General features: G+C 41.3%; 1 protein-coding gene across 2 annotated transcripts; it reads right to left on the bottom strand.

Annotated features, from left to right (window-relative positions):
• Window positions 1-1423: 1423 nt before the first annotated feature.
• rbm14b (RNA binding motif protein 14b) lies at window positions 1424-14725 on the bottom strand. Of its 2 annotated transcripts, none has more exons than XM_038291337.1 (4): window positions 14448-14725; window positions 8724-9076; window positions 6455-7490; window positions 1424-6355 (listed from the first exon to the last, which is right to left on the bottom strand). In XM_038291337.1, exons 2-4 carry the CDS (start codon window positions 9070-9072, stop codon window positions 6064-6066), a joined length of 1677 nt encoding a protein of 558 aa, XP_038147265.1. In that variant the 5' UTR covers window positions 9073-9076; window positions 14448-14725; the 3' UTR covers window positions 1424-6063. The 2 variants fall into 2 exon arrangements, with proteins under 2 accessions (XP_038147265.1, XP_038147264.1); XM_038291336.1 differs by having other exon boundaries at window positions 14520-14725.
• Window positions 14726-18267: the final 3542 nt, after the last annotated feature.

The raw sequence follows: 18267 nt of genomic DNA, 5'->3' as shown, positions 1-18267 counted from the left end.
AAGTAGCATTGTTATAAGCTGCAAGATGTCAGTTGACTGGGTTTTATGGAGGGCCAAATTTAAATTATTAATGGAAGAAAAAAAAGTATAAATAAGTAACTGAAATAGAAAATACAATAAATATTAATCAAAAAGTAAGATTTTTTTTGTATAGTTCTGTTCCACAGTGATTATGTCATAAATTTTTTTTTTTAAATCTCATTACCATTTATCATCAAGGTTAGCAATTGTTTTTTTTTTGTTTTTTAAGTAGACCTGCCATGTTTCATAAGTGGGCAGGACTAACAGTGCTCTAGTTAAATGCGACTGGTTAATTTGCTCAAGAGGTTTCTCCTCAGACCAATCAGATGTCAGAGAATCTCAGGCCATGATGACATGTTTATTAATGATTAAACTTACTGGAATTGTGAAAGGACTGCTAAAATATATCAGTTATATTTGAACTTTTACTGATTTTAGATTTCAATCAATAATTTAAGTAATAAATAAAAAAAAAAATAGATAGAAAATATAGATAAATGAAACTGGATTTTGGCACGTTTGGCCCTTCATACACTTTGCTTGAATCTTACCAAAATTAACCGTTTACCAGTCTGCACTTAGCTGCATTTCTCAGATGCCAACCTCTGCAGAAGGACAGACATAAAATTCAGGATTCCATCAAAAAAGAGTCCCGTGCATAATCTGCACATGCAAGTTCTCTGGGCAAAACGACAGACAAAGAGGTGGAGAAGGAGGTTGGGTGTGGGGGTAGGTTGAAGGGGGCTGCAGTGAGCTTTGGCTAGCGATGCAGTGCAGCCAATTTTAGAGCGGGGTTTGGTTTGCTTCCTGTTTTTTTTTTTTTTTTACGAGATGCAGGAGTGCGTTTACCCAAGCATGGATTAAGCCCCAGCTCACAAGCGCCAGTAGAAGCATTTAATGGGGAGCTGGCAAAGTGAAGGAAAAAACATGGAGGACCTTGGAAGGGGTGCTTCAAAGGGAATTTGTAAGCAGTTCCTACAACTCTGGCAGATGCTTAAAATAAAAACTGGCCTGTGTATGAGGACGACCCTCTACCTCTGTTACTAGCAGGTAAGAACAACCTCCTTAGAGGTTGTAGCAAAAAAGTCCTATAGGAACCCTGAGATTGATCAGAATCTGCAGGTCCGAGTGGCCTGTGGGCCTTTCTTATAGGACGTTTCTGTTTGACCCAGGTTACTCTGAGGGAAATAAACTTCCCTTCTTTAGTTTTAGATGTGTTAACATCACATGTTGCCTTCATATCCCTGCCATAGCCACGTTATGCCCAACCAACACTCAACAGCTGTAGCAAAGCAACTCCTCAAGCACTGAAGTCTTTCGGTGTCTTAGGACAAAGTCAAAAAAGGCGGGCCGCCACAAATGCAACGTCCTTTTGGCACGCCTGTGTTTCTATGGTAACAAAGGGGGATGGGTGGGAGGTGTTTTGGGGAAGTTGAGTCCTAGCCAGAGAGATGGAACCAAGATCCAAGGTGGAGACGGTGGCGGCGGGTTATATAAAAAAGCGCTGTGTGCGTAATCGGCGGAGAGGTGAGGAGATGCGCAAAGAGGGACAGTGGGGTGGGGGGGTGAGGGTAGGAAAGGAGGGGAGGAGGTAAGGAAGAGTGAAGAGGGTTGAGGGCGGCGAATACGGCGGTGGACAGGAGCTGATTAGCTGGCAAGGGGATGGGTTCGGGATGCGTCCACTTACGCCAAGCCTCCCTGACCAATGAAATGGCGCCCAAAGTCTCCAGTTTTATATTTTGGCACACACAAGCACACACAGACACCTTTCCCTCACCAGCTCACACACCACCCAAACAAATGGTACAGGCTCAGATGCTGATGCAGGACGGGATCGGTCCTACTGAGGGGTCCTTAACCCCGCCCCACCCTAGCCGGCCCATCACTCCCAGTGAGGAGAATACCCAAGCTACAGGTACAAACACTGCCGATGCAGTAAGACACATTACGGACTCGGAGGAGAGTGGGGGAGGTGGTGATGGTGGAGGGAAGGAAGGCGGGGAAGGGGAGGTGTTGCATCAAGCCACAGTCAGAGGAAAGTGAGGAGAGGGGGAGGGGCATTTAGGGAGAGGAGAGGTCAGTGCTGTAATTTCTTTTTGTTGTATTCAAGTCGATTTACCTTGCTGGTGAAGAGAAAGAGAGACAACAAGTTTCCGCTGCGGTGGCGTGTCGCGCTAAAAGTCGTCCCCATGGCTCACGCGAGGCCGTGTTCCAGGTAGCATGGTGACCTAATTCAGTTGAGATAGTTAGTTCAGAGCTGGACTGTGGAGTTGGGCTTTTTTTTTTCTTTCTGTGTTTTACCTTGGGGCAGAATTACAGATTATCACACATGCAGGTCTGAGAGTTTACTGAACACAGAGACACACGAAAAGGGGAGAATTCGGTGCAGCAGGGAGAAAGAGACCAGACTTGGACCAGACCAGACGCACACCCATCAAACCCCAAGAGAGGGACTGCTCCACAGATCAAAATGCACCCAGGCCATTCTATCTGTGAGCCTCTCCCCAGCCATTACTGCAGTTTTACTGAGTCTATAGATGCTTTGAAGTCAAATTTATTTATTTTTTGGGGTTTTTTTTAAGCAATGATTTTTCTATACATTCCTGTTTGAGAGGCTGGAGAGAGGAAGGAGCTCCTATCCACACTTACCCTGACCAAAGTGAGCAAAGCTGGGCCAGCATCTACACCTGCCTCCCCCTGGATCCCCAGTCAAATGGGTCCGGTGGTCATTTTACACAAGAGAGACAGATAGTGAAGAGGAACATAAACAAAAAGAAGGCGAAATGTCCAAACCCTTTGCTTTCTTTCACCACAGTAGTCAGCCAAACATTCTTTATTCATGTCATTATAATAAAGTATACATTTTCTCAGTAAAAGGCATGCTGATGTTTTTTTTTCTCCACCGTTCTATAAAAAAAGACTAAATCAAAATACTTTTTTTTTCTCTAAAAAAACAAAACACATGGCAAACAAATCATTTTTTGTAAACCACATAATTCTACAAAGGATGCAACTGGTATGTTTTTATATATATGTATATATATGTGTTTATGTGTGTATATATACGACACTGAAAGATTACACTTTGAGATGCAAAAGTCACTTATAGCTACTAAAGAAAAACCCACAGGAGGAGAGGGGAGGCGGGAAACGATGAGGCAGTCGGGTGATTTCAGAAGGTCTGTTCTGTTTGTGCGTCGGTCTACTGTTAAACAGCAGGTACAACAAATAAAATAAAACGTACTGAGTGTAAATCAAGATAAAAGTTGCCACTCAGGACTTTGGCATCAATGTAAAAAGTATCAACACGTTTAAATCAACCTTTTCAGGTTGTTCTAACTAACTATAATGCCGTAAACTCCATCTACAGCGCCTTACAAAGCTATTTATACCCCTTATACTTCCTTCACCTTTTAACCACTAATTTTTATGTAATACATTTTCTTTTTTGTGATAGATCAACACAAAGTAGAACATAATTATAAAGTGGAGAAAACTGGAATTTTAAAATTCAAAGCCAACCAATTAAATTGGAAAGCCAGCTTATAACTTAACGCACCTGTAGTAATAATCAAGAGAAATAAATCTTTTCTGATCAGGGGTCACCAACGCAGTGCCCTTAAGGACCAATCAATCATCTTCTAAAAAATAGAACAACTCACCAGTGAGCTGCGTCTAAAATTGATATTTTATTTTGTTGCTTTTCGTTTTCAATCACACTTGCATTTTTGGGGATTTAAAAGTGACAATATCTACAAATCTGCTTATCGTACATCAAGTTTAGGTGAATGCTGACACTTCCAGTTCATAGGTCAGTGTTAGTAGCCCTTCGTTTGACTCCATGAAGTAGCTCTCAGCTTCACAAAGGTTGCTGACCCCGGCTTTAGATGTTTAACATTCATATGTCATGGCAATCGACCTAAACTAATAGGAAGGACTAAGAGAAGCAGCCAATAGGCCCATGGTAGTTCTGGAGGAGCTGCAGAGAGCCACAGCTCAGGTGGGAGAATCTGTCGGTAAAACAACTATTAGTCAAACAAAATAAAAAACTGTTCTTTATGAAAGAGGGTCAAAAAGAAAGCTATTGTTGAAAAGAATTCATAAGAAGTCATGTTTGCAGTTTGCAAGAAGCCATGCAAAGGAACACAGCACATATATGAAAGGTGGTGCGTAACATTTTGCCCTATCTGCAAAATGCTATAAAATAGATACATTCTAACGGTGGGAGCATCATGCTGTGGGCATGCTTTTCCTTATTCAAGGCAGAAAAGCTGTTTGGAGTATGAAAAAAAGATGGGAGGAGCTATAGGTAAAATTATGTCAAACTTTGTGTTGGTTTATCAGATATATTCCAATAAAATACATAGAAGTTTATGGTTATAAAACTGACTAAATTACAAGGGTATGGCGATGCTTTTTTTTTTTCCACGAGGAACTGTAGATTTAACAAGTAAACTACAACCTACTTTAATACATTTTCAGAGTAAGGATATGAAGCAGAAACGGTATCAGATGAAGAAAGGGTTGGATGTTTTTGGGGGCCACTGAGAGACACTGCCCCATCTCTCACTTCATTGGTGCTATCACTGCTGTTTCTGCTTAAAAACCAAAGGCTTATAACGAACCTCTGAGGGCCGCTTTTTGTGGCTTTTATAAACCATTTGCGATAAAAACAGACCTGCAACAGGAGTGGGAGCTTAACCACTTGTAGCCCTCTGGATTCTGAGCCCTTGGGCTCCCGTTTACGTTACTTGAAATGACTCAAAAAGGAAAATAAAAGCACTTAAAAAAATGGGAGATTCCTCCACTTAATGCACTTCACTAAAGGCTTTTAGGCACAAAAATGACCTTGTCACATATAATCCTGGTTTCTAAAAGGATGCACTTCAAAGTTAATTCTTTCAATGGTTACACATCGTTTCTCCCATTTAAAAGTCATTATATTCACATGTAAACGAACGATGGAAACAGACTATTTACACTTGTTGCTGTTTTAAAAGGCCTCTGAACATGAAAGAGGACCGAATACTATACATTAAAAAGAAAATGAAGTTTAGCTACCCAGTCTCCAGACTGCCGCAGCTTTTACAAAGAGCTTCAAATGCTGACGGTGGATGAAATGTGTGGAAAAGTACAGAACAAAATACAATCTACACTGAGATTTACAGTAAGAGGTAGGCAGCTGTAGTTAGGAGGAGGAAGAGGTGAAGCAGTGTCTTCTCAGCGTTTTAGATTCAAGGAGAGAATGGGATTCAGAGGAGGGGGGCAAGGATAGATACCAATAAACATTACAGTACGTATATCTGTGCTTTACGTTTTTTTTTCTTTCTTTTTTTTAACTCTACAAAGTGCAGTCTTAGCTGCACTTTTGTGCACTGATGAGTCAGGAGTCAGCACATCTCACACAATCACACGCACAGCATCCACGTCGCAACCAGGACAAAAAAAAAAAAAAACTCCCCCACAATACATTAACCTTGGTTCTGTTGGACACGGTACAATGCAGCCGGTACACCATCTGTGTGAACGACCTCCCTTCTGAGAACAAATCAAATCTAAACTCATCAGCATAAGGCGAAAAAAGGCTTCAGATTAGCTGCCCTACCTGATCGTCTAGGCCTACGTAGAATGGCTGATGTGATTTACTGGAGATTTGGCCCTAGAAACCATAACTGGTGTTGCGGAAATAAAGGCAAAGGAAACGACTGACTCGTTCAGTCTAATACTGGCACAAGGTGGGAGACTGGCACGAGAAAACGGCGAAACGGAAAAGCTCAAAGAATGCCCATAAAAATAGATGAAGGCCTGTCTTCAAAGCTGCACCGTGGTTATGCAAACTGGACCAAGGTTAGCGGTTCTAAAGCCAGTTAATAAGCCCGGCGGCCCACGGTTTCAACTCCGCCCACCCCCAGCCAGTTCCCAGGGACACAAACGCACACAGACATACATACACAGGTGGTCAAGTTTGAGTGGAAAAGGTATGTAGAGGGGTGAGGGGATCAGGGCAAAGAGGGGGAAAGAGGGGCAGAGAGTTGAGTGCAACTATCGGAAGGGGGGCTCAGGCGTGTGTAGGGAGAGTTCGGGGCGGTGGAGGATGGCCTCCTTGCGTGTAGGCGGCGGCAACGGCGGCTCATACACCCTGGGCGCAGCCATGGCAGCTGCCACAGCAGCGGCGGTGGGGACCACTGGCCTGAGGGCTTCCAGCGTAGCGACTGGCTGGGCAGACATGGCGGGGACTCCCTGCATGCCGGCGATGGCTGCCACTGTGCTCGACGGGTAGGCGTACTGGAACTGCGGGTACTGCTGCAGCTGCTGGTAGTACTCGGCGTAGTACCTGGCACAGAAGAGCGATTACAGTCAAAAGGGATAGAAGGGAGAGGTTGTAGAGAAGACACTGAAGGTTGATGATAAATCATCGTTAGCGATGTCCCACCTGGCCATCGGGTCCTCTGCTGCCTCTGCCGCCTCCTCCGCTGCACGGCCAGCTGGTGTTGGGAGCAAAGGTCTGCGCGGTTTGGCCCTCTGGTATATAAACGGCTTCATCACAGGGTCCGGCAGAAGAGGTGCCGACCGGCGCAAGGGACTGCGGTCTCTTTCTCCAGACTTGGCTACAGCTGCCGCCGCGGCGGCCGACTGCTGATCAGCCACGACCTGCTGACCCTGGGCGAAGTAATGAGCCTGCCTGGCAGCCTCAAACAGGGCTGCGGTGGGATCTGCTGCTCCCATGGTGCCGATGTGAGCGTAGGCCGGTGCGGGAGCGCCGTAAATGGCCGAAGCTACAGAGTAAGCGGGGTTCACCGAAGCGGCTGCTTGCATCTCTATTCCAGGAGCAGCTGCCAGGTACAAATGATGGTTGCCGACAGTTGGGGTGTAAACTGGAGTTGTGTAAGCAGCGGCCGCTGCCGCGGCAGCAGCAGCTGCAGGCGATGCGGCCACCTGGCCGTAGATATTAGGCCCCACCGAGCCGTACATCTGTGTGGCACCTGATGTCAAAGCTGCCTGGTTCGCCATGCTCCCATATAGCTGATTGGCAACATTAGCACCATACACCTGGCTGGCGAGGGCCCCGTACACGGCTGGATTCACCGGGTTTCCGTCAGTGCGTGTGCCTGTGGTGATGCCGGTGAGAGCTGCATAAGTGGGGTCAAAGGTGGAGGTGTTGTAGACTGAATTGTGCACGCTCTGTTGGACCTGCAGAGGCAGGCCGGCGGCTGCAGCCGCAGCAGCAGCCAAGACCGCGGCCTGACTCTGGTACTGCTCTAAAGACGGCTTCCCCACAGGACATTCTCCAGCATAGTGGCCCTGCTTCCCGCAGTTAACACATGGGATCTTCCCAGTGGGTGTCTGCTTGCTGGGCTGGACCTTTGATAGCTCTACGGACAGCGGCCGGCCTTTAAACGACGTACCGTGCAAAGCCTCGATTGCCTGAAGAGCATCTTCCTTATTCTCCATGTGAACGAAGGCGTAGCCTGCAAAATAAACAACAATAATTAGACGCGGCAATGTGATAAAAACAAGAGAACATGTACTTATTGCTTGTTCTATAAATGAAGAATGTCGCTGACATGACTAATAATTAGGGATGTCTTAATCTGATAATGATATCAGCCCAAAATTAAATATCTGTCTGCATCTAAAATATTTGATATAAACATGTTGAAAGAAGCATAGCATCATTAGTCCACTTCAGGGTCTCTATCCAGCAGGGTTTGTCTCCGTGCCCAGAGCAAACAGAATCAAGGCAACAGCAGCTTGGTGCTAAATTGTTATTTACATTGAATAAAATGAAACTTAATGTCAATGTTTCTTGTGTTTAAGCCTAAAATGTATGTAACCTACTAGTTAATAATACATGGGTCAGTTCTCATTCCTGTTGTTGACTATAATTGTCTACTTCACTGAAAATAATTGGATAAAGCAATGAGATAAGAGATAAAAACTGGTGCTAATATGGTATCGGTTCATTACTGGTAATCTGGGCATCCCAACTGATAATGTCACAAAAAAACTTAATTGCAAAAAAACAGGTACCAGTCAGCGAGTCTAACTTTAAGAGAAGATGGATATTAAATTATTTTAGAGATTAATATATAAAAAAGTTTCTTTTTGTTTGTTTTCTTCATTCATTGCTTTGTTTCTCCTCTCGGCTTCAATACTCTCAGCCGCTGTCCCTTTATGATCCACATCTAAAAGGCCAATTTCACTACAAACCGTCAGACAGTGACTAATAGATCAACAAATCCAATCACCTGTTTAGCCCAAACTACTGAAGATTAAAAAAAAAACTTTTTGGGGATTTGAAAGGTTGAAAAATGACTCCAGCAATATAAATCATGAGACAGAATAGATTGTTTAGGTACTAGGATGAAGTCTGTCCCTTTGATAAGTAAAGAAAATCACAGTAAGAAGTCATGCTATGTTGTGTCAAAATTAAGATTTGATCACCTAAAAAAAAGTCTGGCAAACTCCAGTCTTAAAAAGAAGGTCTCCAAACCATCTTAAATATTCCCCTGGTTAGATTTACTGTGTCTAAATGCTTTATCAACAGGTATTTGAATAACTACACCTTCAACATATACAAAATAGTTATAACACAGTAAGGAACATTAGAAAAATAAACCTACTTCAGAAAGGAATGAAAATAGTCCAAAGTTTGACAAAATCTACAAAAAGTTTAATTATCTTTAAGGTATTGTGCTCACCTTTGACCTTATCACACTCAAGAACCTTCCCAAATGTCTGGAACAGCTGCTTTAAGTCTTCAGTGGTGCACATCCCACTCAAATTACCAACAAACACCTTGGTGGAGTGCAACGGCCTCCCCCTGGACTCCTCCACCACCAGATTTCGTCCCCTGAACTCTCTCCCATTGAGCTCCCGAATGGCTCGATCTGCAGCCCCCTCGCCCTGTAGATGAACAAAGGCGAACTGCCGCAGCACGCTGCAGCTGACGACCTGGCCATAAGGTTCAAAAATGGCTGACAGCTCTTCCTGGGTGGTGTCCAGAGCCAGGTTTCCCACAAAGAGCTTCACTGTGTGGCTCTTGTCCATGGCCCTGCAAAGAAACACGGGGATGATGGGACTTAATGATGTTAGAACAAAAAAACAAGACTGGATTACACTAACTGGTAACAGCTAGGTGCCAATTTTTAGCAGATTTAAATTTAGCCATTTTGAAGGTTTATTATAAATCCTCTGTTTGTTATGTATACAAGTGTACTGAGGTGTGTTTCTAATACTCGACTCTGAATTGATCAAGCTGGAGGTTAAACACTGAATTTTTGGTTTCACAATGGCTGCTGTGAGTCAGTTTAATCAACTCCTAGTAGATCCACTAAGAGTTGAACAGGTGCATAAGAAGTATGAAAAGGCATTATCAGTGGAGCCCCAATTTGCTGAGTCACCATGACGACAGGCAACAGGAAGTGCCTATTGCACAACACTGGAACTAGAGATTTTATTGCAGAAATGAAAAAAAAGAAGTGGAGAATCTGTTTAAAAGAACGAGCAACAGCTCTGCAGCTACAAAAGAGAAGGAGATAGAGCAGGAGAAGATTGCTGCTCGAGATAATGCTTAAGTTTAGATGAAGTCCGTCATGGCAGCCCGTTTTTACATTTATTAAAAACACTCTGCTCTCGGTTGTTCCATTTGTAGGTCACTAAAATCAAATTCCTCCTCATCCATATCAAACGCCTAGACAGAACTGTAATTACAGATTTTCTAAATTACACTTTTCAGCAGAAACTGAATTTTAGAATGCCAAAAACAAAACTGTACTAGGGTTGTTAAAAGTATCGATACTCAAAAAAAGTATTGATACTGAAACGTTGTATCCGGATTAGGGCTGCAACTAACGATTATTTTAAAAATCGATGAATCGGACGATTATTTTTTCGATTAATCGATGAATCGGACAAAAAATATTTTTTATATTAACCTCTTTATTCCAAAATAAACATTTTAGACAGAACAAACAAGCACACAAGTACAGGTTGCTCATTAACTGTACTGGTGCAATATGAAAAATAAATGTTTGTGTTAAAACTACGCAAACTTACATGAGAAATGTAGCTGTACATCCACAAAATATAGGGTACTTTGTTTCATAAAGCGCAAAAAAAGACATTTTTGTTTTTAAAAGCCCCTAAGGGGTTCAAACAATAGGCCCCCCCATTTCAACAAATGAGTTTTTTAGACTAGAAGAGTTCTGCCTTTTAAGACAGGAAAGTATAGCAGTTAAAGTTGCTACTTGAGAATATACTTAACCATAGAGATAAAAATAGCCCTGTGATTCAAATTATAAATTGTATTTGGAATAAAAATGAGAGAACTAGGGGTGCTAAAAAACACATCCTCCAAAGACAGATATTTACATGGAAATGTGGCATATAATTAATTGACATATTACTGTTCTTGCTGGATTTTATTCTGCTTTACTTCCATAAATTGCAGGATCTTCTTTACTTTATCTTCGCCAGAAGATTTAAACTTTAAAAGCCTTGCCCTCATAATTTGCAAGTTAATTTATTTATAAAGTAAATGTAAACGCTGCTTAAGCTAATTCAAATGAAATTAAAAGTAAAATAAGTAGCCAACCTTATCACTGTCTGAAACCTACTAACACGGTAAGGAAAGCATCAGATGAGCTACCTGAGAAACTAACGTTACGTTTCCCCACTTTAAAACCAAACAAACATGGTGGTTCCGTGCCATGTTAATTTCTTTTGAAAAAAGTTGCATGTTATCACTTTTTTCGCTTTACAAAGCGCAGGCTATTTTAATTATTGTGATCAATTTGCGCCGTCAATCCCAGTGCATGCGCGCTTCATTTGCAGTCTGGACGCTGAGGCTCTGACTGCAGCTGAGAGGGACTCCTGCGGGAGCGGGGGGAGGCGCCCCACGGCAGAGTAGGAACGATACATGCTTTCACGTAAGAGTCTCCAAAAGCCGCCAGTGAAACCGAAAAAAGTCGCCAGATTTGTCGCTAGTCGCTTTTCTGAAAAATAGTCGCTGGAGGGGTCTGAAAAGTCGCTGAGTTGGCAACACTGCTCCTGCGGCGCTGACTCGCTCTGCCATATTTTTTTTTCTTCCTCTTTCAGTCAAGAGGCAGTGATGACGGCGCGGCGGATGACGCAATAATCGCGCGACACAACTAATCGATGATGAAATTCGTTGCCAACGCTTTTAAAAGTCGATTTTTATCGATTTTATCGATTCGTTGTTGCAGCCCTAATCCGGATACAATACTCGTTTTCAAAAGTATCGATACAGCCATCTAAAGTGCAGAATAGTGGAAAATGCACTTTCTGAACACTGTGTGATTGAATAATTCTGTGCATTTTTCAGTTTCAGACTTTTTTTGTAACAGGTGCAGCTGCTGAGAATTACTTTTGTTTAACTGGTTTGGCTAGTGTCATTGTTATGTCTGCAAAACATAGCCAAGGAATTAACACTTAATTTTAATTTTCTAAGTTTTTTATCAAGCTTGCTTAATACTGTGCACAGCATACAACCTCAAAATATTGTTCTTTTTGTTTTTTTATTTATTTCTTGTATTTTTTTTTTAGTAATGAAAATATTTCTGTTGAATTTCAGTCTTTGTTTTTTTGTTGTTGTGGTATCGAAAAGGGTATCGAGTATCGAATATTTTACTTAGTATCGGTATCGAGTTGAAAAGTTTAGTATCGTGACAACCCTAAATTGTACTAGTGAGAATAATGTTTCATAAACCTAGACTGAAATGTATTTCAAATATAAATAATACAGTTTTTTTTATTTTTTTAGATGAACTAACGAATTTCTAAACGACCTGCCATAGGTTGTTGCAATCACTGTAATATTGGGAAATTAAGTTGACTAGTTTAATGGTAATGGATCAATGTATTATATATCGGTGCAATCTCACAGGGGGAAGAAGTGCACAGTTGAAGATGGACGTATAAAAACATCGTACAAACAGCTAGGACCTATGCATCATTTCATGGGGTTCCTCTTGATTTCATTTCAGTCCTACATTACACCGTAAATACTGATTGGCTGTTTATGCAGTTGTTTTCTGTTATGCTGTTATCACACATCAGTGTTCTCTCACCGATATCAAGTTCTGTTAAAGGAGTCTGTAATGCTGCTAATGTGAGTTCAGATAAGGTTCTAGATGTATGTGAAGGTTTGTAAGGTGAAACAGTAGGATTCATTAGGATAATCTTCTGAACATGAAAGGTACCTGATCTGAGAACCCTCTCCTTATAAATATTTAATTTTCAGTTAAATAATGTCTGTCACTCTTTAATTGGATCCTCGTCTATAGGACATGCAAAACTGCAATCTCTACAGTCACTAGTTTGTCAGCTCTGAGCTGCCGTAGCACAGAGATGTCTGCCTGCAAAAATGCTCGACCTGTTTCTCTGTAATTATGGCTACGTTCACACTGCAGGCCTTGATGCTCAATTCTGATTTTTTGTGAAATCCAATTTTTTTTGTGTTGCCGTTCATATTTCCAAATATATACGACTTGTATGTGATCTCCTGTGTGAACTGCAGTCATACAATGCAAGTGTCCTGCATGCGCAGTAGTGGACGCAAGGACGACACAGGCCAGCGAGCTATTTTTTTCCAGAAGTAAACATGGATGGAAGTGCCGGCGCACATCTAGCAGTCTTTTCCAACCATAGAAACTCCATCTTTTCAATATGTTTAAACATAAATACTGCTCTCCGCATCATCATCTGCCATGGTTGTTGCTTTTCTTGCTGCTTCTTCATAGCAAGACACAGAATAGTGACCTTTGTCGGGCATTAATGACGTTCATGTTGACTGAATCCGACCTGGCCCGTTCAGACACAGGTCGCATCTGAAAAGATCAGATTCATATTGGATTCAGGACCACATAGCCAAGTGGCCTGGGTCGGATTGGAAAAAAAATCGGATCTGTGTTGTTCAGACAGCCATGACATGATCAGATCCAGGTCGCATATGGGCAAAAAAATCGGATTTGGGTCAATTCAGGCTGCAGTGTGAACGTAGCCTAAAACTTGCAATCTCTAAGGCAACTATAACATAAAGATTTACACTTTCAGTTTGTAGATGATATTAAATAACACACGTAATTTAAATTACATTTCTGTCTGTAAATCAATGAAACCATTACACATTGTAGCTTTCAAACAGGAAACACATTAGAAGTATATTTCCTCAATTCCACTTCGATAAAAGAAACGCCGCTTTCCATTTAACTGAGATGAAATATTGAATAAACTCTTTTTTTTAATCGGCTTAAAAAGAAAAAAAAATGCTAACATCACTTAGATAAATGCAAAATCAGAGAAACAAACCTCTTATCTCCCTTTTAGTAATGCATGCAAATTTCTAAAGAAACCACATATTTGCCTATATGAAAAGCTCCAAAGATAAAAACCCAGATAAAACTAAACAAAGCAGGAGACAATTTTCTTTTTCATCTATTTTCTCTCTCATCTATTTTTAGCAGAGATGTGATTTCCTAGGTTTAATAAGGGAGGCAGGTCCACCTTTAAAGCTCTGAGTCAGACAGGCAAACACAGCAGCTGGAGTTCAGCAGGTTTATAAAGTCTGCTTGGATTCACAGTAATAACCACCTCTACCATTCTAAATAACCATTATACTTAAAGAAAAGCCTTTTATGCACAAATTCCTGACATCAACCATTACATGTTAACTACATGCTTAATAATAGCTACAGTTTCTACCCTTATATATATATTTTTTTTACACTCCTAACAACTTGTTTTTTATGGCTGGCTGTAAATCAAAAGGGCAAAGAGGAACCTGAAACCAGAGGACATTTCTATTTTCTGGTTTAGTCTCTAGTAACCTGCTCCTGACAAAGAAACACCTCCTCCTGCTCCTCTAAATGAACATGTTCTCCTTCTCTGTTTACTGGGAGGCAGCCCAGAATGGCTGCTGCTTTAACACTGGCTTCTTTGTGGTAAAACACGGTTTCTGATGACGCAGCACGAAGCTGAGTAAACAATATTTTCACAGCCGTTGTCCGCCTTTATTCGGGCGAATTAAAAACAGAAACATTAAATAAATAAAAAACGGTCTCCTCGTCGAGGTTTAGCTATGAATGGAAAGCAGCAGGGATGCTGCCGTTGGTCTAAAAGCTAACAAGAAATAAACAATTAACGCGAATATCACGTCAAAGGGCGTTTAGCTCAACTCGGATAACCAGGAACCTCACATATATGGGTTTATATTTAATAAAATAACGTTATTTCTGTTAGGAGAGCGATGAAATGCATTAACAATCACATTTTTATTTCGCACAGGAGCGCGTGCGGTGCAGCACGGAGTGCTTCCTGAACCCAACACGACCACAGAAAGTCTGTTCCTAAACGCCCCGATTAAATAAAACACATCTTATTTCATCCAAATTGGGTTCCGTTACCGGTTTTTGTGTTTAGTTGGAGATAATCCGACGGTTAATGACGCTGTTGAGCTGGTGGGTCTACCATCTTACCTTAGCGGTGCTGTGTTTCAAAATGGTAGCGCCTGCTTCCGTTTGAGCGTCGGGCATACTGCTGGAGAGGCTGAGGAGGGAGGGAGGGCTACTGCACTCTGGAGGATGCTGAATCCTCAGGAAGATAACCCAAGAACACACAGAGAGCTCCTGGAAGATGGCTTAGTTAATTACATCTAGTGCAATGGGAAAAGATGGCGAACAGCCGCTGCTCTGGGCTCCATGGGGGGAGCAACAAGTAGGAAGGACATGATTTATACAGGCAATTAGAGAGGAGAGAAACTTAACACTCATTTTAAGAATCTATGGAGTAGAAACTGTACAAAATATATCACATTATGTATTAAATATTGAACCAAAATAGTCATATATCCCTCATTTACACCCAGTGGCGCTTCTAAACAAAATTTACAAGGGGGCCCAAATTTGATTATTTTTTTTTCATGGCAGAGAGAGAGAAACATAATAGAAAAAAAAGGTTCCAGACTCCTGATCTAACAAAATAAATAAATAAAAACCTGATCTGATCTGAAGCTTAAAACTATCTGCCAATGTGAAATATTATAATCAGTCTAATTATAATATTTCGCAGTGGCAGACTGCCTCATGGAACGTTTAAAAAAAAAACAATTTTGAATATCTATTTGCGGGATGTGCAGTGGTTAGCACTGCTGCCTTGCAACAAGAGAGTTCCAGGTTCGATTCCCAGACCGGGGTCTTTCTACATGAAGTTTGCATGTTCTCCCTGAGCATGCGTGCGTTCTCTCTGGGTACTCTGGCTTCCTCCCACAGTCCAAAAACATGACTGTTTGGTTAATGGGCTTCTCTAAATTCTCCTTAGTTGTGAGTGTGTGTGTGAATGGTTGTTTGTCCTGTTTGTCTCTGTGTTGCCCTGCGACAGACTGGCAACCTGTCCAAGGCCTCTCGCCCTTAGACAGCTGGAGACCCCGTCTGGGATTAAGTGTGTCAGAAAATGGATGGATGGATATCCATTTGCAGCTTACACAAGGCTGCAACTGTAGGCTACTAGGCAACTGAGGTAGCCTAGTAAACTAGCCTCAGCAGCCAAAATAATTTTTGCCTTAGAGTTTGGTCTAGCCTCGATCCATGCCCAAGGCCCTAGAACTGGCGGGCCAATCACAATACAGAGATGTGTTTTGAATTTCTGGATGCAAAGCGGACGGGGTTTTGAGGGCGTGATGACGAAGCTGCGCGGCGACTGTGTTAGAAAATTAAGCAGATAGATTTGCCGTCACAGGTCGTAATGTCAACGTACCTCGGCTATATTCCGCGGAAGAGCAACAGATAGCCTTGGCTTGTCTGTGTGGTGGTGGAGCTTCTTCAAGTCTCTGGGTGTTTTCGAGGGAGTAGGCCCCCCTGAGCTCTCTTTTCTGTAGCTGTTTGTTCTGCGGGGGCACCTGCTTCCACCTCGTTTTCAATCCACCTCCAATAAATTGGTGGATCTCTTTCCAGTCTATCCAACAACATTGTACAAGCTCGTGTGTAATCGAAACGTTCACTCCAACTTTCTGTAATCTTTCTGACGCTGACAACGGTTGATTTGGACTTCGGAAAAGTTGTGTACAGTGGTTTAGTACACCGGCTACTCACATGTCTTTTTTGCACAAACGACAACAATAGTCCAACTCCATGATCACTACAAGTTATCCACTGCTCACATCACAGGCTGTTTGTTTACACTCCCCACCATCTTTCTGTCATGCTTCCTACGTCACAGTCAGTTGCGCTCATTGGTCAGAGCGTTGGCTAATAGGCACAGATATGGTTTGAAAGACAACGGGTTGTTCTCATCAACAATCTTCCGATGTCTCATTCATCAGGGCCAGACTAAATTACACATTTAATCTCACATTTAGTCTGGTTTATCAGGCTAATACTGAGAGGGAAACCACCAAGTAGTGGATGGAAATAGTTGTCAGTGTCACTATGTCACATGATTGCTGAAAAATAAATCTATTGCAAAAATGTTCTAGGATTCTTATTAATTTCATACTACCATGTATTTTATTTAAGATGTACATATACATTTTTAATTTCATTACATGTTTCAGCCACCAGGGGGGCGGTCCCCCCCACCGCCCCCCAAAAACTCTGCCCATGGTCGAAGGGACAAAACGGCCGCAGTTCCTTCTGTCAGCATGTATCGCCGTCGTTACCTTGTTTATTAATACACCGCGGCAAAAACTGATCCAAACGAAGAAGGATTTCTTGAAATAAGCATATTTGTCTTTAATTCAAATGGATAATTATGATCTGCCAAATTATTTTTTCTCTTAAAAAAATACATACATGCATTTGAATGAGTTAAGAGTTTGTCTTTTAATTTAAACATAATCTTATTCTTTTTGCAAAGTGTCCAACATACCTGCTCAAACCAAGAGGAAATACAGTTATATCAAGAAATTACTTGATTATATATATTTTTTTGTAGCGTATGTTTCAGTAAAGGGGCTATAGCCAGTTCTACAGGGACACTGGCCCCTGTTGGATCCTGGTTTTATAGCAACACAAAGTAGTACATAGTGATGATTAATAGGTTTGCTTGTATTCTTTTTACTCCATCTTAATAAAACCCACAGAAACCAAAGGCACCCATACGCCCCCTTGTTATTCCTATAACCCTATGGTTAGTGTACAGCTGTTTTTGTGAAGGCCACAAAGAAAGTTCAGGGGTAAAGTTGGGTTTATGTTCTAAAACAATGTTCCTGACGATTTAACACATCCCACTGTGTTGCTGGTGTATGGATCAAAAGCTTAGGTATGATAATCTGTTGAAAGAACACAAGCTGATCATGTTCTCCACAAAGCTGCTCTTTATAGAGTAGCAGCAAGTGGAAAGCCATTAAAATAAAGATATAAGAGATCTAGTTTGCCAGACAGGAGATGGTAAACCAGTGGAAGAAGGTGCTCTGGTTAGATTAGATTACATTTAAACAACTTCTTCCCCATAAAACAAGCTCTACACTGCAAAAAATGTAAATCCAAATAAGTAATTTTTTCTTAAAATAAGTGCATTTTATCCTGATTTCAGTAGATAAATGAGACACTTTGCCAATGGAACAAGACAATTTACATTTGAAATAAGAAAAAACAATTGCATTGTCTTATTTCAAGTGCATTTTATCTAGTTATCTTATTTTAAGTGTAAAAATACTCATCCCATTGGCAAACTATCTTATTTACCTGCTCAAATTAAGGGTAAATACACTTGATTTAAGATTTTTTTTACTTGATTTCAGATTGTTTTTGCAGTGTATATGATGGAAACCAGAAACATGTCACCCTTAACCTATGATCCCTAATGTAAGAAATGGTGATGGCAGCATTATGCCGTGGGGATGGATTTCTTCATTTGACATAAAACTTGATGCGAGGATGGATTGACCTAAATGAATAAATGAAGGAAGATCCTGGGAGAAAACCTGTTGGAGGGAACTCTTACTTTGCAGAACGGCCTAGTCAAAGTCTAAAACTAAGTTTAGTTAATGTCTGTAAAAACATATTTACAAAAAACTCAATCTTTTAGAGGCATCCATAAAAAATAAAAAAACACTTAGAAAAGAAAAAATTTGGGAGAGGCTTAATTAAAATTTTCAGTAAAAGTTAAAAACAATCCACTGGTCTTGGTTTCCAAGGTTTGAAGACGTTTCGCTTCCCCTCCAGGAAGCTTTCTCAATTCACATTTTAATTAATTAAAACACATCTCAGACTTTCCACGTATTTATTT

This window comes from Cyprinodon tularosa, unplaced genomic scaffold (genome assembly GCF_016077235.1).
Source record: "Cyprinodon tularosa strain WSP-4 unplaced genomic scaffold, ASM1607723v1 ctg299, whole genome shotgun sequence".
In the NCBI taxonomy this organism is placed as follows: domain Eukaryota; kingdom Metazoa; phylum Chordata; class Actinopteri; order Cyprinodontiformes; family Cyprinodontidae; genus Cyprinodon; species Cyprinodon tularosa.
This window is presented reverse-complemented; position numbering and strand designations above follow the sequence as displayed.

Bases quoted from the DNA above. Each gene is read 5' to 3' on its own strand.
- rbm14b (XM_038291337.1), bottom strand. From the start codon at position 9,072: ATGGACAAGAGCCACACAGTGAAGCTCTTTGTGGGAAACCTGGCTCTG. The intron at 7,491-8,723 runs GTGAGCACAATA...TTTATTTTGCAG, and splicing joins TGAGTGTGATAAGGTCAAAG to GCTACGCCTTCGTTCACATG. The intron at 6,356-6,454 runs GTGGGACATCGC...CTTCTGTGCCAG, and splicing joins GCAGAGGACCCGATGGCCAG to GTACTACGCCGAGTACTACC.